This window comes from Amblyraja radiata, chromosome 13 (genome assembly GCF_010909765.2).
Source record: "Amblyraja radiata isolate CabotCenter1 chromosome 13, sAmbRad1.1.pri, whole genome shotgun sequence".
Lineage (NCBI taxonomy): Eukaryota > Metazoa > Chordata > Chondrichthyes > Rajiformes > Rajidae > Amblyraja > Amblyraja radiata.
This window is the reverse complement of record NC_045968.1, coordinates 51,368,880-51,391,259: the sequence shown is the minus strand read 5'-3', so window position 1 is coordinate 51,391,259 and position 22,380 is coordinate 51,368,880. Positions and strand designations below refer to the sequence as shown.

The 22,380-nt window shown below is 42.8% G+C and overlaps 1 protein-coding gene across 1 annotated transcript in view; it reads left to right on the top strand.

Annotated features, from left to right (window-relative positions):
• Window positions 1-22,380, top strand: part of LOC116980017 (von Willebrand factor A domain-containing protein 5B2-like) — a 108,514-nt gene that overhangs the window by 30,995 nt on the left and 55,139 nt on the right. The window contains exons 5-7 of the mRNA XM_033032078.1: window positions 484-641; window positions 9,854-9,985; window positions 11,122-11,246. Of these exons, the coding sequence (XP_032887969.1) occupies window positions 484-641; window positions 9,854-9,985; window positions 11,122-11,246 (415 nt within the window). The remainder of the gene's footprint in view (window positions 1-483; window positions 642-9,853; window positions 9,986-11,121; window positions 11,247-22,380) is intronic.

Sequence of the window (22,380 nt, the reverse complement as noted above, 5' to 3'; positions counted from 1 at the left end):
CCACGCTGGTCATGGGGAGAACGTACAAACTCCGTACAGTCAGCACCCGTAGTCAGGATTGAACCTGAGTCTCTGGTGCTGAAAGCACTGTAAGGCAGCAACTCTACCGCTGCGCCACCGTGCCGCCCACTACTAATGTTTTGCACAAATATCTATTATGCACCGTTATTTTCTTTTCACTGCCTTTTATAATTCGTGTGTAATTTTACGTACAATTTATGTACTGTGTATTGGCTGAGTGCACGTGATGCTGATACAAGCAAGTTTTTCATTGTACTAGTACTTAACCTTCCTTTGCTTGTGGTGACCGTAAATTTGACCCAACTCCGAACCAGAAATTGTAACTATTAACAGCAACCAGGTTTGGAAGGCTATTGTTGTAGGGGATCTTCATTTTGTTGGCTGTTTCTGCTCTGTTATACTCTTTCTAAATTATATTTTTACCTAAATCTTTCATGTTCTTTTACTTTCCCCAAACCACAGCTTTAGGTCTACCAATTGCTTTGGAGTGGGGGGTACGAGAGTAGAGAAAATGTATGATCGCCATAACCTACCAGAGATCCTCACGGAACAAGTATTCAACCCAGTACCATATGAATTCAGCTTTGAGATGCTGGTGCGTGGCCCCTGTCTCCTAGCAGGTAGGGAATAATTTCATGGTCTGAAAGCTTAAAAAGTCTTCTGTAATCAATGTTTACCTTTCTCCTTTAAAGGAGGACATATTTAATTAAGCATTTGTTGGATTAGGTCCTCGTCCACCATGAGAAACACTTGCAAAACAGAGAAATGGTTTTCTCTACATCGGCGAGACCAAGCGCAGGCTCGCTGATCATTTCGCTGAACACCTCCGCTCAGTCGTCGTAACTAACCTGATCTCCCAGTTGCTCAGCACTTCAACTCCCATTCCCATTTCCAATCTGACCTTTCTGTCCTGGGCTTTCTCCAATGTCAGAGGGAGGCCCGGCGCAAATTGGAGGAACAGTACCTCATATTTTGCTTGGGTATGAACATTGACCTCTAATATCAGATAGCCCTTGCTTTCTCCCTCCTTCTTCCCCCCCTCCTCCCCCCCCCCCCTTCCAGTTGTCCCACAAGTCCTAATGTTTCCGACCACCTTCTATATTTTTTCTGACATCAGTGTGAAGGTCTCGACCTGAAACGTCACGCATTCCTTCTCTCTATAGATGCTGTCTCACCCACTGAGTTACTCCAGCATTTTGTGCCTACCATCGATTTTATTCGGCATCTGCAGTTCTTTCTCACACAGAAATGGTTTTAGTGTTGGATTGTTCAAATAATCACTGCTTTCTTACAGTGATTATTTCTTTACTGATCCACCAGCAATCATCCAAAACATCCCTCCAGTAAATGCCACCACACTATCACACTATTTTCACAATTCACACCTGATCAATGGTTTCTTTATGGTCACGTGTACCAAGTTACAGTCAAATACATTTTTGCATACAGTTCAGCAAGACTATCACCATGCATAAGCACAATCCTTGCTTGATTGACTTGATAGTCTTGCTGAACTGTACGCAAAAAATGTATTTGACTGTAACTTGGTACAGGAGACCATAAAGAAACCATTGATCAGGTGTGAATTGTGAAAATAGTGTGATGGTGTGGTGGCATTTACTGGAGGGATGTTTTGGATGATTGCTGGTAGATCAGTAAAGAAATAATCACTGTAAGAAAGCAGTGATTATTTGAACCAATGAAGTGCTTCGAAAGGCTGGTCCTCTCCCATATCAAATCCAGCATCCCTGCCTCACTGGACTCTCATCAATTTGCATACAGGGCAAATAGATCGACAGAGGATGCCATCTCTCTGGCCCTTCACACTGTCCTGACTCACCTGGACAGACAGGGCACGTACGCGAGGATAATAATAATAATAATAAATTTTATTTAATGGGCGCCTTTCAAACATCTCAAGGACACCTTACATAGTATATCGGAATAACATATAATCGGAATAAAACAAGTAATAAAGACATCACAGAGACACAAATTAAAAACAGGATTCAATCCAAAAACAGAAAATCAAAAACACAGTGTGAAGAGAGAGCAGCGGCAGCCAAAGCGCGCCAGCGTTCACTCTCTCTTCACGGCAGCCATCTTGGACACAGACCTACAGGACTACAATTAGACCAAAAAAATCATCCCCCCACAGTGGATAGCACTGTGGAGGAAGGCACAATGTCCAGTCCCCACCCCATGTTCACCCCAAAGTCAGGCCTATTGAGGCCACCGCAATTGCCTCTACGGAGGCCCGATGTCCCTGGCCATTCTCACCGGGTGGTCTTGCCCCGGCGTCGGGAGAGTCCTTTCGGCGGCTGGGCCACTTGGAACGGCCGCTTCCTGGTTGGAGCCCGCGGCTGCCGAAGCCGACAAGGCCGCGCCGGTTTGGAGCTCCCAGGCTCCCGATGACAAAGTCGGCGCCGCCCGCTCCGCTCCGCAGACCCGCAGCCCGGAGTTGTTGCTCTCGGCGGTCCAGCTCGCCAAGCTCCAGCGCGTCGCTCCAGTGCGGCGACCCAGGCAAGGGATCGCCCGCTCCGCTCCAGCGCTCCAATGCTGTGCCGCCGCCGAGGCCGAGGTGCTGGGCGGTTCCCGCCAGGAAACGGCGCTCCAAGCCCGCAGGTAGGCCACGAGGACGAGTCGGCGGGCAGCCCGGAGAAAAGGCTGCCACACCGACCAGGTAGGGACCTAGAAATTAAGTTTACACCTACCCCCCACATTAAAAAGACCATATCCCCTACAAACAAAAAACAGGACTCACTAAAAACTATTAAAAAAACGGATTTAAAATGGACGGCTGCTGCTAGCAGCCGTTCACCAAGATGGCTCCTGAGGATGCTCTTCATTGACTATAGCTCTGCATTCAATGCGGTCATCCCCACCAAGCTCACCACCAAACTCCACCAGCTAGGCCTCAGCTCGCCGATATGCGATTGGATCCTGAACTTTCTGATGGTGCGACCGCAGGCAGTGAGACTGGGCCCGCACCTGTCCTCCACTATCACCCTGAGCATCGGCACACCACAGGGCTGTGTACTAAGCCCCATGCTCTACTCCCTCTTCACTCACGACTGTGTTCCTGCATTCGACACCAACACCATCGTGAAGTTTGCAGACGACACAACAGTGATTGGGCTGATCACCAACGGTGATTAAACAAACTACAGAGCTGAGGTGCAGAACCTGGCGGACTGGTGCACACGTAACAACTTGTCACTAAACACCTCCAAGACCAAGGAGCTGATTATTGACTTCAGGAGGTCCCATAATGGAGAATACGCCCCAATCTCCATTTACGGGGAAAGTGTGGAGAGAGTGTCCAGCTTTAAGTTTCTGGGCACTCACATTTCAGAGGACCTCACATGGTCCACCAACACCGCTGCGCTGGTCAAGAAGGCACAGCAACGACTGTTCTTCCTGAGGTCATTAAAAAAGACTGGTCTGCCCCAACAGCTGCTGACAACGTTCTACCGCTGCACCACAGAGAGCATATTAACGTATGGCATCTCTGTGTGGCATCTCAGCTGCACGGAGGCAGAGAGGAGAGCTCTTCAGCGTGTCGTCCACAGAGCGCAGAGGATCATTGGGACACAGCTACCAGCCTTGGAGGGCATCTACCACACACGGTGCCTCAGGAAGGCCGTCAGCATCCATAAAGACTCATCACACCCTTGTAACGGACTGTTTGAACTACTTCCCTCCGGCAGACGTTACAATACAATACAATACAATATAATACAATACAATACAATACAATGCCTTTTATTTGTCATTTGAACCTCACATGAGGTTCAAACGAAATTTGGTTTCTGCAGCCATACAAAAAAAGAACCAAGACACACACCAACACAATTCAATTCACATAAACATCCATCAGTGAGTCCTCCTCACTGTGATGGAAGGCAAAACTTAAACATATCTCTCCCCTGCACTCCCCTCTCCCCCCCATGTCAGAGTCAAAGACAGAGTCAAAGCCCCGGCGGGCGATGTTAAATGTCCCGCAGCCATTAAAACCACGCCGGGTGGTGCAAGGCCAAGCACCGGGTCTTGGTGTTGGAGCCCCGGCGGGCTCTTGGTGTTGGAGCCCCGGCGGGCGCTCACAAAGTCCCGCGGCCATTCCAAGCCGCGCGGGGCGGTGATGTAGGCCCCGCTCCAGGTGCTCTTCAACCCCGCAACTCGGGCGGGAGAAGTCGCCGTTGCGGAAGCCCCGAAAAGCGGTCTCCCACCAGGGACCCGCGGGCTCCCGGTATTACTGTCCACAGACCTGCGGTAGGAGCTTCCGAATCTCCGGGTGTCGGGTCACAGCAGCGCTCCACCACAGCTACACCCGCTCCGGACTCGGCCAGCTCCGTGATGGTGAGTAAATCCGCAGCTCCGCGACTGGAGCCCCAGGTCATTCCTGTTGGAGGCCGCTCCACGTTGCAGCCCCACGACAACGGAGACCCGACAAAGAAAAGGTCGGGTCTCCCGTGCAGGGGAAAGACCTTAAAGTTCCCCCACCCCACCCCACCCCCACACACATACCCCGACAAAAAAAACAATAAAAACTACATAGAACAAGACAGAAAACAATAAAAAGACAGACGGATGGCAGAGGCCGCTGCTGACACGAGTCGCGCCGCCCACACAAGGCCTTCTACGCCCGAACCTCCAGACTCAGAAACAGCTTTATTCCAAGAGCTATAGCGGCTCTGAACCGGCCCTGCTGAGTGACCCCCACCCCCCCTGGACTGTCTCCCTCGGATGGTCACGACACACAGCTTATTTATTTATTTTACTTTTCTTTTTCATCGGTTGGAGCTGCATACTAAATCTCGTTGCACTGACGTGCAATGACAATAAAAGATATTATTATTATTATTATTATTATTATTGTTATTATCCTCCGGTTAGTACAGAATGTACCGAGCAGCCCACTGAGTCCATACGCAGGTCGCCATTTTGGCACCATCTTACAGTCCCAGCTCCAGTCATCCCGTAAACCATCATCCCTCTCCTTGCTCCTTCATACACTCTGAATATCCCAGTGCAGGTCTACCAAATAATGATAGACAGTGTTGTACCTCTATAAATGATATCTGTTGTGGCAGGCCCTTGAGCAAACTGTTCATTTAATGTACCTACTAAGTGTTTAAGGGAAGGAAGCAATGAAGTTGGGATAGGGTGGAGAAAGATGCTGTTCAGATGAATAGAGGGCTACTTGGAGTAAGAGATGTTCAGTGGGTTGAGATCATATCTGAAATAATAGAGTGTGTTTCATGAAGGGAAGGTATATAAGATACGAAACGATATGATAAAACTTTATTCATCCCCGGAGGGAGATTGGTCTGCCGACAGTCACAACACACAAGGTACACAAAAACGTGAAATTAAAAGTGAAAAGAAAAAGAAAAAGACAAGCAACTGTTGGGTGGTTGCCATGTGCACAGCGCCTTCATCGCAACAAATGAACAAACAAACACATGCACACGTATCCCCTGGACAGAGGATTCTAAACTAGAGTGTCCCCCCCCCCCATGCCGGGTCCCATTGTCTTCCCCTCCTCCCTCGCGCTCATCCACCGCCACCGAGGCCCACGTTGCTGTCAAGACCCACGTTGCACCGAGGCCCACGCTGCCCCGAGGTCCACGCTGCCGCTGTTGAGTCCCCACTGCCTCTGAGGCTCCCACTGCCGCTGCCAAGGCTCCCATCGCCGCCACCGTTGAGGCTCCTTCGGCACAGATGGGCCTCGCCGCCCGGCTTTACCACAGTCCCCTGGGGGGCTGTGGGGCGAGTCGGGCCTACCGGGGCGCGTGGCCCCTGGTCCTCGGTCGTCCTTATGGTCATCAGTGGCGCCGTTGTTTGGCGGGTGGATCGGGCCCGTGCGGATTTCCGGGACACTCCCGCCGCGCGCCCGGCTCCCCGGGATATGCCCACAGAGAAGAGAGATTGCACAGAGTGCTTGTGTTTTCAGGGGGAAATTGAAAATTCAGGTGAGTAAATTATTGGAATATATTGGTGGAATTACCGGTTATGGGTCTGGATGTAAGCGCAATGCGAAAAACACATCTGCTCCTGCAGAAGAGGAAGAGCCACCCTAGCACGTGTGGAAGCATGTTGCAACCTTTGTAAGTCACGGTTATCGCATTTGTGTGATAGTTGCTCACAAGCAGTGCTGTACTCACACTTACTCAGCCCTTTTCACCTCTTTTTACCCACCAGGCCCAGTAAAATGGCTTATGTGAAGATAAACTTGCAAACCTCCAACTAAAACTGGCTTAGTCAGCCATCCCTCACCATTTCTCCCACTTCATCCTTTCACAGGATGTTAGCACTTTTGCAGAGGCCATTATTATACCCGTCTCCAACTGCTTTATGGATAGCTTGACAGGCCATTTCCGAGGGCTTTTATATATCAACTGCATTGCTGCAAGGCTGGGGATTTCCTTCTGTGAAGGGCCACAGTCAAGCAGCTTTGTGCTTGCCATGACCAAGCTCAGCTGTTTTGTTATTAACTCTATTTATACTCCATGGCTACCACAGTGGGATATGAGCTCATGTTCATTCTAACTACTTGGTTACTAAACAGTAATTTAACCATTGTGTCATTCCTGAAGCCTGCCTTAAGTAAAACTATAAAATCAGAAGGAGGCAGGTTGGACAGTGTTTCAACCATCTATTCTATTGGGTTAAATTCCCATTCCTCTCTTATTTTCTCCACGCCTTGGAATATTTGATGATGCTGGGAGTGTTGAGCCCATACAGTTAGCTGCTGTGAGTTGATTTTATCTTGTGTTTCTAACCTTGTTGCATGTAGTCTTTTCCAGTGTGTGGTTTGGTCTCCATGAACACAGGTTGGATATATCTGCATTTTCAATGTTATTAATTAACTTCAGTAAATATTACGTTTGACAGGCAAATTATGTAAAAGCCAAGGTTCACAGGCTATACCTTCCACTTCTTGGCCCTGATCCAATTATTTTAGAACTTTAATTAAAAGCTCACGGGGAATGGTGGAAATTAAATAGTTAAACGCCTTTCTCCGTAAAACGTGGCAACAAATTGAATTTAGTTAGAGATGTCCTTTATTTTCCCCAGATCTTGAAATTATTCATCATCTTTATAAAATATTCAGAACAGGCACATAGAGGCAGAAATAATCAATAGTTTAAGTCAATCCAACAGATTGATTCCTGCAGTTTCTGTGCTAAACACAATTACTTCTGACAGGAGGAGTCTGAGAAGTTTCCATACAATCCATGTCCTAATGCAATAAATCACTCCATGTGTAAGCACAGTGCGGTGAGGTTCTGAATGATAATGAGGGTCACATTATTTTTTGTCGATAAATTTAAGTATTGGATTGTAAGAAAGCAGATCTAATTGAATACAAGACGTCGCTCTTACAGTGCAATCCAATTACTTTAATGGGGGTGGGGGTTGGAAGCAGGAGGTTTAGCAAGGAGATAGACACGCTAAACTGGAAGTCAAAAACTGCTCAGGGGAAATCATTCAATTTAGTTTTTAAAGAGATACAGCGCAGAAACAGGCCCTTCGGCCCACCAGGTCCGCGCCAACCAGCGATCCCTGCATAGTAACACTATCCTACACACACTATGGCAGATTTACATTTATACCAAGCCAATTTACCTACAAACCTGTACGTCTTTAGAGTGTGGGAGGAAACTGAAGATCTCGGAGAAAACCTACGTGGTCACAGGGAGAACGTACAAATTCCGTACAGACAGCACCCATAGTCGGGATCGAACCCAGGTCCTTGGCACTGCAAGCGTTGTAAGGCAGCAACTCTACCGCTGCGCCACCATGCCGACTATGGAGACAAAAGGCGACGGGAACAAGCGAGCCAGCTCAGAAAGCGGTTCAAATCCCAGACTAGGATTTCATTTCCACACGATGAGAGTGCCTACTGTTGTTTAGCTGCAGAGTGGAAATTGCAGTCACTGATATTTTTGTTAATTCCCTGTGTAACAGTTGGAAGGACTTTAAGACCAATATGGGAAGGACGGAGAGCATATGTCGTGATCCATGCACTCCAATGCACAAGAGGACAAATAAAAATAATCTTCTTGGAATTGTTGGCTTGTGTTTTTGTTCAGTGTTTAAATACATTGAACAGTGTTGATAAGTAGCAATGGGGTCACTTTCAGAAGTGAGTGTGGCTTGGCCTCTATGAGACTTGTAGTTTTGTTTCCTTGTGTTGTGGAGCAGCCTGGATTACTGAGGCTGAGTCCAATGTCCTTTACTGTTTTCTGCAGTTGCACCAGCTGTGTGTTGGCATCGTCAAAGTTAACTACAATCAGAGCCAATTAAATGGCACTAGCACAATTAAATGGATTGATTTAAAATTGATGAGAATTGTTTGCTGCTGAGAGTGATGTTCCAGGAGGGGAAAGAAGTCCATTTCACTTTCCATCTCATACATGCAAATTCATTGATACATTGCTGGCTCCAGACAAACATTTGAAGAGTTTGTTAAACGAGTTGAGCAACATAGGTGCCAAATGCCCCCACTCCTGTAGTTCCACGGTGTGTTTCATCAGCACCCATGGATTTGGCCACTGATTTAAGATGGGTTGCTGACCTCAATGAGTATGGCACATGTTTACAGGAGATGGTGCTGGATCACAGTCTGTCAAATCCAAGATGTACCTGCTGGAAGGCAGTCACTCAGAGAGGTGGCTCTCAGTGTCAAGCAGGGATTATCAGGATGCATCACAGCTTGGTTTGGGAACAGCTCCTTCCATAACCGTAAAAATTGGCAGCGAATTGAGGATGTAGCCCAGGTCTTCTCACAAACCAAACTCCCTTCTGTTGACTCCATTTATACTTCACGTTGCCTTGGCAAGGCCAGCAGCATAATCAAGGACGAGTCACACCCTGGCCACTCTCTGTTCTCCTCTCCCATCAGACAAAAGGTACAGAAGTGTGAAAACACACACCTCCAGCTTCAGGGCCAGTTTCTTCCCAGCTGTTAGCAGGCAACTGAATCATCCTACCGCAACCAGAGAGCGTTGCTGAACTACTATCTACCACTGTCCCTAATATGTCCTTCTGACTATCCTTTACTGGCTTAAACTTGCACTAAACGTTATTCCCTTATCATGTATTTATACATTGTAAATGGATTGATTGTAATCATGTATTGTCTTTCGGCTGACTGGTTAGCACGCAACAAAAAGCTTTTCACAGTACCTCGGTACATGTGACAATAAACTAAACTGAACTGAGTGTCAAGCAGGGATTTGATATTGTCCAGGCAAATGGAGGCAGCTATCAAGCAAGCATAGGATAGCACTTTCTGACATCTTCAGGAAAGGAAGGAGTCACCTGAAGGCGAAATGTTACAACTGAGTTTGAAATGTGGAACGCACACCCAAAGTCCTCTCAGGCTGAAAGAAAGGTTGCAATAGGAGCAGGCATGGTGAAGATATTCAATCGTTTGATCCCTGCTTTTTAAGAGTGTCTTTAGACACCCATCCCAGCCAGTGGCTAGCTACTTTTGCAACCTCACTGTCCTGCAGTTTACTTGCATAGAAATATAGAAAATAGATGCAGGAGTAGGCCATTCGGCCCTTTGAGCCAGCACCGCTATTCAATATGTTCATGGCTGATCATCCAAAATCAGTGCCCCCCCCCCCCCGTTCCTGCTTTCTCCCCATATCCCTTGATTCTGTTCGCCTTAAGAGCTATATCTAACCCTCTCTTAAAAACATCTAGTGAATTGGCCTCCACTGCCTTCTGTGGCAGATTCACAACTCTCTGGGTGTAATAGTTTTTCCTCAGCTCAGTCCTAAATGGCCCTTATTCTTAACTTGCGCATGTTTTGCAGGAGTGGAGAGTCCCACGCACGCACTACGGGCTGGAGCAGATCCCATCGCCAGGTCTGCTTCCACACTCTACATCACACTGGCCGAGAAACACCACTACGACAGGGACCTCCAAATTATATTACATCCAAGCGGTAAGCCTTTCCCATTGTACTGTGAGAAGGAGGATTGTGAGCCAAAACAGCTGTATCAGGCCAAATTTGAGACTGGAAGGATAATCTTAAACTAAACTGCCTGGTGGGATAAAGGTGCATTTTGGTGGAACCCTTGTGTTACACCCACATTGCTTTTATGTACCAGTGATTTAGCTTATCTTATTACCTAGGTATTACTTTATAGAAGGAGACCTTTCGGCCTTTGGATTCATACTGTCTCTGACCAAGAACAATCCCTTGAGTCCCATTCCTCTTTGTTTTTGCACATGGCCTTGTAATTTATTCTTTCTCACTTGCCCTTCTAGTTCCCCTTTCATTCCATTGCCTAAGGGATAATTTGCAGTAGCCAGTGAAGCTACCTTTGTTTCTGGGATGAGGGAGGAAACTGGAACAGCAGATGGAAGCTCCCACTTTCATATCATACACACTGCACACCAGGGGCAATTTATAGAAGCCTACAGACCTGCACGTCTCTGTAATGTGGGTGGAAAGCAGAACACCTGGAGAAAACCCACACGGTCACAGGGATAACTCCACAGAGATAGTACCCGTAGTCTGAATGGAACTTTGGCGCTGTGAGGCAGCAGCTATACCAGCTGTGCCACTGTGCCACCATTTCTTCCTTATAATGCATAATAGATTACGGTATTTCCATGGATAAACCTGTGATTGAAAGGGTGGAAAAATTGAAAGGTGAGGGGTGTAGGGATCACATCAAATACTATTTCCATAGTAGAACATCATATGGGCCAAAGCAACTTTAGTTCATTTTTCTCAAACATTTTACCACATGTATCATTTCTAGATCTCTAACAAGAGATGTCTTAGGAGAGACTCTTGTATTGAACAAAGCTTTGCTGGTAATTAATATTGTTCCAGTTTATGTTAGGCGCAACCGTGCAACGAAGCTTTCTTTGGAATAACCACTCAGTATCCACACTTATCGCAGATGCAGCGAGTGAGTGTGAACTTTACATCGAGAGTGATGTTTCAGAACTTGGATCTATAGAATGGGGGATGGGACAGGAACATTCTTGAACGTGACAGATTCTTGAGGGAGTTTTGTTATCGAGGCACTGCAAATGTACACATAATGACCTTTTCTGTTTTACAAGAGCCCCATGTCCCACACATTCTGCTGGAGAAAGGCAGCATGAGTTTTGAGGAGTATGAACGGCACGTCAAAAATAGACGGGATTTCATTCGCTTGATGAGGAAAAGCTCCAATGCTGATAAAAGGGTAAGAATCAGTCTGTTAAGGTAACGCATGCAAAAAAGTAATGAGAGCACTTAGATTTAACAGCAGAGATGTAATTGCTGCAGGCTCATTGTCTGGAATGCATAAAGAGAAGTCTTCCTGAAAAACTTGACACTATATTACAGATAGGGTAATTTTGCAAAGTACCAGACCTTGTATCGACCCTATTAATGTCTTGGAAAAAGAGCCATTAGCTATTGACAGATAAAAATGAAGCAAGCGTGACTAGAAATCCAGTGATAGAATGCTGCCAGGCATATTGTCTATATCGTTCCTTCCACACTTTAGTTCCCAGACACTACATAAAACAATGAAATATAAGATTAGAATAAATTCTCTAATACCTGGATCATCACCATTTAGGGAGCTATTGGGTTACTACAGCTATAACGAGAGTGAAAGGGAGAGATTGAATAGGCTGGGACTCCTTTGAGCGCACGAGGATGAGAGGGTATCTTATAGAGGTGTATAAAATCATGAGAGGAATAGATCGGGTGGATGCACAGAGTCTCTTGCCCAGAGTAGGTGAATCGAGGACCAGGTAACATAGGTTTATGGTGATTTAATAGGAATCTGAAGGGTAACTTTTTCATACAAAGGGTGGTGGGTGTATGGAACAAGCTGCCAGAGGAGGTAGTTGAGGCTGGGACTACCCCAACATTTAAGAAACAGTTAGACAGGTACATGGATAGGACAGGTTTGGAGGGATATGAGCCAAATGCAGGCAAGTGGGATTAGTGTAGCTGGGACATGTTGGCCGGTGTGGGCAAGTTGGGCTGAAGGGCCAGTTTCCACACTGTATCACTCTATGACTCTATTGGCATTTGTTAGCTGTAATGCAACATCACCATTTGAAATGGTTTAAATAGTATTGTGTGCATTCAATAATTTCTAGCCTGGGATCGATATGCAAGGTGGCAAAAACGATAACCAGTAGATTTAGAGACCCAGAGACCACAGCTTTCATCACGACTCCCCACCATCCCAACACAATTTGTAAATATGTATGAAGAACCATTTCCCATAGCCGAAAGGTCAAAATGCAGGGAGCATGGGATAGACACAAAATGCTGGAGTAACTCAACGGGTCTGGCAGCTTTCTGGAGAAAGGGAATAGGTGATGTTTCGGGTTGAGACCCTTCTTCAGACTCGGTGGGGGGGGGGGGGGGAGATATATAGAAGGTACATAGAACAGATGAATGAAAGATATGCAAAAAGCAGCAATGATCAAGGAAATGTGGAGCCCACAATGGTCCATTGTTGGCTGTGCAGAAGGTGATAACAAGTTGGAACTCAGCAGGATGACAGTGAAACTAGTACGACAACTAGGGTGGGGGAGGGACAGAGAGAGAAGGGATGCAAGGGTTACTTGAAGTTAGAGAAATCAATGTTCATACCACTGGGTTGTAAGCTGCCCAAGCAAAATATGAAGTAATTCATCAAAGCGTTAGAAGGGAGATGAAGAGAACATGTTTCACCCAGAAGATGGGGGAGATCTGGACATTATTTCCGAAAAGATGCTAAAGGCAGAAGCACTCATTACATTAAAGAAATAGTTGACGCAGGGCCAGCCTTAAGCCGATTTGACCGACTGCTCCCAATTGGGCCCTGCGCCTAAGTGGGGCCCCGCACTAATGTTCCGTATTTCATATGGAAATACGAATTCTCTTTGTTAAATAAAGATTTTTTTAAATTCGCCATCCGGATTTTTTTTAAACGAACATGTATAACAACCGCTGCACGGCCATCAGACACAAACGATTTGTTAACTAGTACTGTTAGCACTTCTTAACAGCAAGTAGTTAACACCTTGTTATGCAATGTCATCAATGCATCCATCCGCATTCCTCAGTAAATGTTATTGTGTTTTTTATTTATTTATTTATTTGTTTATAAAAAAAAATTTATTTATTAGAAGTAGACATATTATAAAATGTAGTTACATATTATAGTAAAAAAAAAAACTTTTCATATACATCAGTCATACATAATTAAAATTTTCCATTATCAATTACTTCTGCTTCTAGTATTTTTATTTTTTATAGAAAGCGAGAAAAAGAGAGGGTAGAAAGTTACAAATAAAAAAGAAAGCAAAACAAAAACAAAAAAAACAAGAAACAACACAACAGAAAAACAAGGGAGGTGGAATGGGTTACCTGTAATACATCAATGGAGATAGGTTCGTAGGTTATAAAGTATAGCTTTTCATCTATTCCTGAGTTCAAGTTTCAGCTGGGTCCTCGTGCTGTGCCAATCTATCCCTTCAGATAGTTAATGAATGGAGCCCAAATTTTATGGAAAAGATCTTGTTTGTCCATTAAGACAAGTCTAATTCTTTCTAAGTATAGGGTCTCCGACATTTCCGTAATCCACATTTTAATTGTGGGGGTTGTAGGGCCTTTCCAAAATTTTAATATTAATTTTTTCCCGGTTATTATACTGTAATTGAGGAAGTTTCTTTGGTTTGTTGTGAGTGTTAAGCTTTGTTCTGATATTCCAAGTATTATTAATTTTGTGTCTGGGTCCAGTTTTGTATTAATAACTTCTGAAGTTATTTCAAAAATATCTGTCCAGAAATGTTTAAGTTTTATACAGTTTGCAAACGTATGTGTTAAATTAGCCTCTAAATGTAGACATTTATCACAAATAGGAGAGATTTGTGGGAAGATTCTATTTAGTTTTATTTTAGAGAAGTGTAGTCTATGTAAGACCTTGAATTGTATTAAAGTATGTCTGGCATTTAATGAACATTGATGTATTTGTTGTAAACTTTCGTCCCACATATCTTTCGTGATAGGATGACCTATTTCATTTTCCCATTTGTATCTATATGGTTCGGTCGGTGGTACCTCGTTATTTAGTAAGGTGTTATAAATATAAGCTATTAGTTTTTCAGTATTAGGATGCTTGTTCAGACATTCATCAAGAATTTCTGATTCCCTATTCCTGTAAACTTGTGTATTAGATTTAACATAATCTCTAATTTGTAGATATCTGAAGAAATTATTTGAGTGCAGTCCATAATTCAGTTGTAACTCTTGAAATGAAAGAAAAGTACCTTTCCCATAAAGATGTCCTATATTTTTGATTCCATGATTTTTCCATTGTGTGAAACCTTTGTCCATAAAGGATGATTTGAATAAAGGATTATTTACAATGGGAAGGCAGAGTGGTATATTATTCAATTTTAAATCTTTTTATTTGTTTCCAAATTCGTATTCCACTATGTATTATGGGGTTTTCTTTATACGTTTTTTTGTGCAGTTTTGTGGGGGCAAATATGATCGGTCCAATTTCAAAAGGTAGACAGTCTTCCTTTTCCATCATTAGCCAATCTGGTTGTTGGTCCATCTCTTCCAGCCAAAAATTCATGTTTTTAATATGGACTGCCCAAAAATAAAATAAGAAATTTGGCAAAGCCAGACCTCCATTTATCTTTGATTTACATAAATGTTTTTTACTTATTCTATGATTCTTATAATCCCAGACAAAACTTGTAACAATGGAGTCGACTTTTTTGAAAAAGTTTTTGGGATATATATCGGAATTAATTGAAGTAGGTACAGCAGTTGCGGTAAAAAAATCATTTTTATAGCATTAATTCTCCCAAGCATTGAAATGGGGAGTGTTTTCCAGTATTGAATATTCTTATGTAGTTTATTCAGTAAGGGTGGGAAATGTAGTTTAAATAAAGAGGTATATGTCTTAGTTACATAGATTCCTAAGTATTTAAATTTATCTTTAACTATTTTAAAAGGGGATTGTTGTATTGTATGTAAATTGAATTTTGTTATTGGCATGATTTCGCTTTTATTCCAATTGATTCTATATCCCGAAAACTGACCAAATTGAGTTATTAGATTTAACAGGTTTGGAATACTAGTTTCTAATTTTGTAATATATATTAGTATATCATCTGCATATAAGGAGATTTTATTCCTTGTGTCTCTAGTATTGTATCCAAATATTCCTGAATGGTTTCTAACGCTTTCTGCTAGGGGTTCGATTGCAAGAGCAAATAATAGTGGGGATAGTGAGCATCCTTGTCTACAGCCTCTAGAGAGATTAAATTTAGTTGATAACATTTTGTTTGTTAATATTCTAGCTGTTGGGTTAGAATATAACAATTTAACCCATGTACAGTACTTCTCTCCTAGTTGAAATTTTTCCATCACCGAAAATAAATATGGCCATTCTACCTGGTCAAATGCTTTTTCAGCATCTAACGAGATAATTGCTAGCTCTGCGTTAGGGATTCTATTGGAGTATATAATATTAAATAATCTTCTCAGATTAAAAAATGAATACCGTTTGGGGATAAACCCTGTTTGGTCAGGATGTATTAATTTACTGATCACTAAGCTCAATCTATTAGATAGAATCTTAGTTAATATTTTCTGATCAGTATTTAAGAGGGCTATAGCTCTGTATGAACCTGGGTCTTCAAGATCCTTGTCCGTTTTTGGTATAAGTATGATTGTTGATTCATTTAGAGTTTCTGGGAGTTTAAGTTGAGTATATGCGTATTTGTACATTGTCTGTAGGCGTGGGGAAAGCAAATCATAATTTTTTTTATAAAATTCCGAATTTAGACCATCGGGTCCTGCCGCCTTTCCGTTTTTTAAGGACTTTATTGATTCTTCAATGTTTTTTATCGTAATTTCAGCCCCTAGCAATTCTCTCTCTTTCTGATCTAGACCCGCAAACTTACAATTCTGTAAAAATGTTTCCATTCACGTTGATTGTTCTGTTATTTTAGATGAATACAATTTTTGGTAGTATTGTAGAAATCTATCATTAATATCTTTAGGCAGTGTTAATGTTTCTCCCTTATCTGTTCTAATTTTGTATATTGTTTTTTCCCCGTCCAATTTGCGAAGTTGACGCGCTAATAGTTTTTGTGGTTTGTCACCAAATTCAAAATTTAATTGTTTTGTATGGTGATAAAGTTTTATAACTTGGTCTGAATAAATCTTGTTTAATTTATATTTCAATACTGCAATTTTATTGTGTTTTATCGTGGATGGTGCTGCTGCATTTTCTGTGTCTAATTGCTTTATTTCCATTTCCAGTTTCTGTTGTTTGGCCCTATTCTCTTTATTAAAAAATGATTGGGAAGAAATTAATGCTCCTCGTACAAATGCTTTAAATGTCTCCCAAAGAAGGGAGGCAGAGATTTCAGGGCTATCGTTAGCCTCAAAAAACATTTTAATCTGTTTTACTAGATATTCATTACATGACTTATCTTTTAAGATTTGGGGATTAAATCTCCATTGTGACTGTGTCTCTGCCATTCCGTTTACTTTGATCATAAATGTTAATGGGGCGTGGTCTGAGATTATGATGTTATGATATTGTGAGTTATAGGTGAATGGGATAAGTTTTGAATCTACTAAAAAATAGTCTATCTTTGAGTAAGTTTTATGTACTGGTGAGTAAAATGAATATTCTCGGCCCGATGGATTTTCAATTCTCCAAACGTCCTTAATATTTGTGGTATTAATGTATGAATTTAAAAATTCACTTGAATGAGATTTTAGTTTTCTTTGAGTTGATGATCTATCCAAACAAGCATCCAATGTACAATTTAAATCTCCCCCGATTATTAAGTTTTGTTGTGTACCTTCCGGGATATTGTTAAGAATTCTCTTAAAAAACAGAGGGCTATCAAAATTTGGTCCATACACATTGAGGAGAGTCACCTTTTTTAAGTATAACTCCCCTATTATTATAATATATCTGCCTTCAATGTCTTCTATCGTTGATATATGTTTAAAGGGTATACCTTTACGAATTAGTATTGCAACACCTCTTGATTTATGTGAGAATGAAGAATGGTACGCTTTAGCAATCCATTTTGCTTTCAGTCTATGTTGTGCTTCCTTTTTAAGATGTGTCTCCTGGAGAAATATTATATCTGTTTTCAATGATTTTAAATGTGCTAACACTTTGCCTCTCTTGATAGGTTCATTAATTCCCTTAACATTCCAACTACAGAATTTAATTCCCTCACCCCCAATTTTTATATTCATGTCTTGCATCTTGTGATTAAGTGGTAGAGCAGATGATTCAGCACACTCAACCCTACCTTATACTTGAACTTCAGGTAGATGAATTTTAGGTCACGTCTGTTTTCCATCCGAACGTATCTCCTTAAATAAAATATGCAATTCCATTCCAAATACAAAATATAATGTGATATAAGATAAAAAAGGTGATAGCTAATAGGGTTAGTAAAGTGTGGAAAGTAAAAAAGAAAAGCAACTACAACTACAATTAGTGCAGTTAGTGATAGCCACCCTAATGTGGCTAAGCATCTATGGACTTCCGTAGCTTTTGGTTTATAAAAATACTAGCTCCGTGCTTTCCTTGAAAGGAAAGTTTCCAATTCGATGCATACAATTTGTGGGGGGGAAAGAAATATTGATTATATTCCATTAATGGTATAATTAGTAGTCTCAAATTGAAATATTAGTTTTGTATAATATAAACATTTATCTAAGAATAATCAAAAACGAAAACATCAGAGAGAGGGCCATCAAACATTTCTCATTATAAAATACCTGAATCATACTTTACTTATATTTCATACTTTTAATTAATTCTTAAATAATCTAAATAATCTTGTTATCATTAGTTAGTGTTAGTTAATATTCTTGATTATTAATAGTTGTTAGAGGTTAGAGGTTAGTACTAGAATGTTAGTATTATATATCCGTTGCAGGAAATATACCCAGTTCTTATTGCGGAATTTTAGGCAACTCTTAAATATAATAGTTTAAAGTTTAGAGTTCCATATCTTCTCTGCGAGATAGCAGTGTCCGAGTAGGTGTTAAGAGTTGAATATTTTTCAATCTTTGATCTTGTCTTCGACTTTCTTGGCAAATTCAAATGCTTCCGTGTGCTTGTTGAAGAAGTATTCCTTCTTCTCGTAACTGACTCTCAGTGTTGCGGGGTATAACAGTCCATATCTCAGATTCTTTATGTTCTTCAGTATTCTTCTTGTTTCTGTGAACAACGCTCTTTTCTTAGCAACTTCCACGGGGTAATCTCTGAATACGCTAATCTTGTCTCCTTCATATACAAGATTTCTGCTTTTGCCAATTTTCCTCATCATGTCATCCAATACATGGTCATATTGGACCTTTACTATCATTATTCTTGGTCGGTCGCCCACCTTTGGGCGACCCACTCTGTGCGCTCAGGCAAGTAATGGCGCCTGATCCAGGTTCAAAATTGTTTTCAGTACTTCTGCAGCAAATTCACGGGGGTCACGAGTCCCCTCTCTGCCTTCCTGGATGCCCACGATTCTTAAGTTCTGACGCCTCTGTCGTCCCTCCAAGTCTGTACATTTTTCAGTTATTTGATACAATAACTTTGATAGGCGTTGGTTCTCAGTGATGAGTTGTTTTGTAGTTGCGGTGCTTGTCTCAGCAAGTTCCTCAAGTTCTTTTACAATCTTGTAGTGTTGGTCTAATGTCAGGAGAATAGGTTCAAGTTTAGACTCAAATCTGGATTCCATCTTATTCAGTTTTCCATTTACTTCTTCAGCGTTTTGAGTCATATTTCTTTCAATTTCTAATTTCCAGTCCTCAAGGACTTCGTGTACAATCTCTGTGACCTCTTCTTTAATTTGTTCATGCATTTCTTTTTTTAAAGATGTTAGCTCCTTTTTAACCTCTTGAAAGTTCTGTCTGAGATTTTTAAGTTCCTCCTTAAGGAATGTTTTTAATTCTTCTTTTAATTCTTGCATCTCAGTCTTATACTTCTTCTTTGAGATGTCTTCTCGGGATGTTGTTAAACCTGAGGCCGAGGCTCCAGTTGGGCCTACCTCTTTAGACTTGCCGTTTTTTGCCTTGTGGGGGGGAGTATGTTGAGTTGACATACTGCCGGTGTCGCGCGCCTGATGACGTCACGGGCTTAGTACAAAACAATCGGTCCCGGTTTCTGCAGGTAGGATCTGTCTTTTCCTCCCGTTTTTTCGTTTTTTTCACGGAGCTAGTTGGCGCGAGTCTCTCCTACTCCATAGCGCCACCGGAAGTCCAATGTTATTGTGTTTTGAACAAGTATTAATGACGCCGTGTTCCTTTGAATAAAATTCACGCGGCGTCATTAATACTTGTTTAAAACACAATTACATTTACTGAGGAATGTAGATCAATGACACGTTGAGAATTTCATTAAACTCACCATCAAGAGTGAGGGCCCTGGACCGAGAGAAGGGGCTTCTTCCTGGTGCGCAGGTTAGTCATTAACCTACCGACCCACGTTGTGTCTCTCTGTCTTTTGCTCTCTCCCTCCCTCCCTCTTTCTCTCGCGCTCTCTCTCCCATTCCCCATCTCGTCTCTCTCTAGCTCTCCCACTCCCTCTCTATCACCTCAGCATTCCCGGAATCGTTGACGTTTTGCGGTAGACAAAAATGCTGGAGAAACCCAGCGGGTGAGGCAGCCGCCTTGCCCGCTGAGTTCCTCCAGCACTCTGTGTTTTTTGTTTGGCTCTGAAGTTGAAGGTGGCTCAGCGGGACGGGCAGCAGCTCTGGGGAGAGGGTTGCGTATCTGGCCGAGACCCTTCTTCAGACAATCACAAGTAATCTCACCAACGCGAGTTCAGTTCAGTCTGAAGAAGACGTCTGAAGAAGGATCTTCTCTCCAGAGTCGCTGCGCTGCCAATCCTGCTGAGTTACTCCAGCTTTATGTCTATCTTCAATTTCAGAGAATTACAATTTCTCATGGGGGGCTTATAACGTCTCTAAACCCCTCTGGGACCCTCTGAACACCTCTAAACCCCCTCTAGCCCCCCCCCCCTATTCCCCTCCATTCCCCTCTAAACAATTCTAAACACACCTGAACCCATCTGAAGCCCTCTAAACATCTCTAAACCATTTAAACCCCTCTAAACTAGGAGGCTGCAAGGTGACTTGGATAGGCTGGGTGAGTGGGCAAATGCATGGCAGATGCAGTATAATGTGGATAAATGTGAGGTTATCCACTTTGGTGGCAAAAACAGGAAAGTAGACTATTATCTGAATTGTGGCCGATTAGGAAAAGGGGAGATGCAACGAGACCTGGGTGTCATGGTTCACCAGTCATTGAAAGTAGGCACGCAGGTGCAGCAGGCAGCGAAGAAAGCGAATGGTATGTTAGCATTCATAGCAAAAGGATTTGAGTATAGGAGCAGGGAGGTTCTACTGCAGTTGTACAGGGTCTTGGTGAGACCACACCTGGAGTATTGGTACAGTTTTGGGCTCCTAATCTTGCCATAGAGGGAGTACAGAGAAGGTTCACCAGACTGATTCATGGGATGTCAGGACTTTCATATGAAGAAAGACTGGATAGACTCGGCTTGTACTCGCTAGAATTTAGAAGATTGAGGGGGGATCTTATAGAAACTTACAAAATTCTTAAGGGGTTGGACAGGCTAGATGCAGGAAGATTGTTCCCGATGTTGGGGAAGTCCAGAACAAGGGGTCACAGTTTAAGGATAAAGGGGAAATCTTTTAGGACTGAGATGAGAAAAATGTTTTTTGAATGCATCTGCCATTGAAGTGGTGAATCTCTGGAATTCTCTGCCACAGAAGGTAGTTGAGGCCAGTTCATTGGCTATATTTAAGAGGGAGTTGGATGTGGCCCTTGTGGCTAAAGGGATCAGGGGGTATGGAGAGAAGGCAGGTACAGGATACTGAGTTGGATGATCAGCCATGATCATATTGAATGGCTGTGCAAGCTCGAAGGGCCGAATGGCCTCTACTCCCGCACCTATTGTCTATGGTTCTATGACTGCGTCCAACTGCTGTCTGGTTCGTTGATCGGTTTGCTAGATCTGAACTGTTTTGGGAGAGAAAAATGCTGACGGCAGACCAAACGTGTTAAACAGAAATTGGTCAAATATTGAGCTTTACACAGTGAGAAATCATGTGAAATAATCACTGAATTTAATTTTAAATGAATGTACCTGCATGTTATACTGTTTAGTTTGGAGATACAACCAGATAGTCTGGTTGATACAACCAGATTAGTTTGGAGAAACAACCAGATAGTCCACTGAGTTCGCACCGACCAGCGATTTTTGTTACAGATTTGACAATTTTATTTGGCGACCAATCAAACGCTGTCTCTAAGGGGGTTGCATCCAATCACCAACCAGCTTGCCTTAAAATTCCCGTCCAATCAACAAATAGGTCTCCTCCCGTCCAATCAGCCGCTGTCTCCAAGGACATTGTGTCCAATCACATAATTAGCAGCTACGGTAAAGGTTGGAAGCCAGCGGAGCTACTGACAGGCAAACGGGAGGGAGCAGGAGAGATTCACACAGTGTAGAATCCATAGCCCCTAGTGTACAATTTCATAATATATACTAAATAACTGGGCTGACACACCTTGGCTGGGAATCTGGGGTTCACCAAAATTGTTCCCAATTGGGCCCCGCACCCCCTAAGGCCGGCCCTGAGTTGACGTATACTTGTCGGTTTATTGCTAGTCTGTAGACCGTGAATTTTGTGCTAAGTGACAGTCATAAGTGATAGGAGCAGAATTAGGCCATTCAGCCCATCAAGTCTACTCTGCCATTTAATCATGGCTGATCTATCTCTCCCTCCTAACCCCATTCTCCTGCCTTCTCCCCATAACCTCTGACAGCCGGTCATTTTCATCATCGACGTCTGACTTCAATGACAGATCCCACGATGACATTGCAGTATTAGGGGAGAATGTGGTGCAGTGGGGACAGATTGTGAGCAAACATTTGTCGTACATGTGTTGTATGCTGTACTTATCCTCTCATCTGTTTCGAAGAACAAATTATTATTTTGTTTTGAACATGCCCTCAGAGTGCACATAACTGCAAGCATTATTTGCAATCTGCAGCTTGACTACTGAGCTTTGAGTGACCTGGCCTCTCGCAGGCAGTTGCTGTAGGTTCAACAGTTCCTCACTAGCTATGAAGAATAGGTGCAATTCCAGAGATGTTTCTTGGAGGTGCAAAAAAATTGGAGAAAAATATTGGGGCAATAACACCGATTTGTTTGACACTGGCCCAGACTAAGATGGGTTCTGTTGTAGACACATTGATTAGTATTACAGCTTGCATGTCATCATGGAGCAAATGTAAAATGGAGACA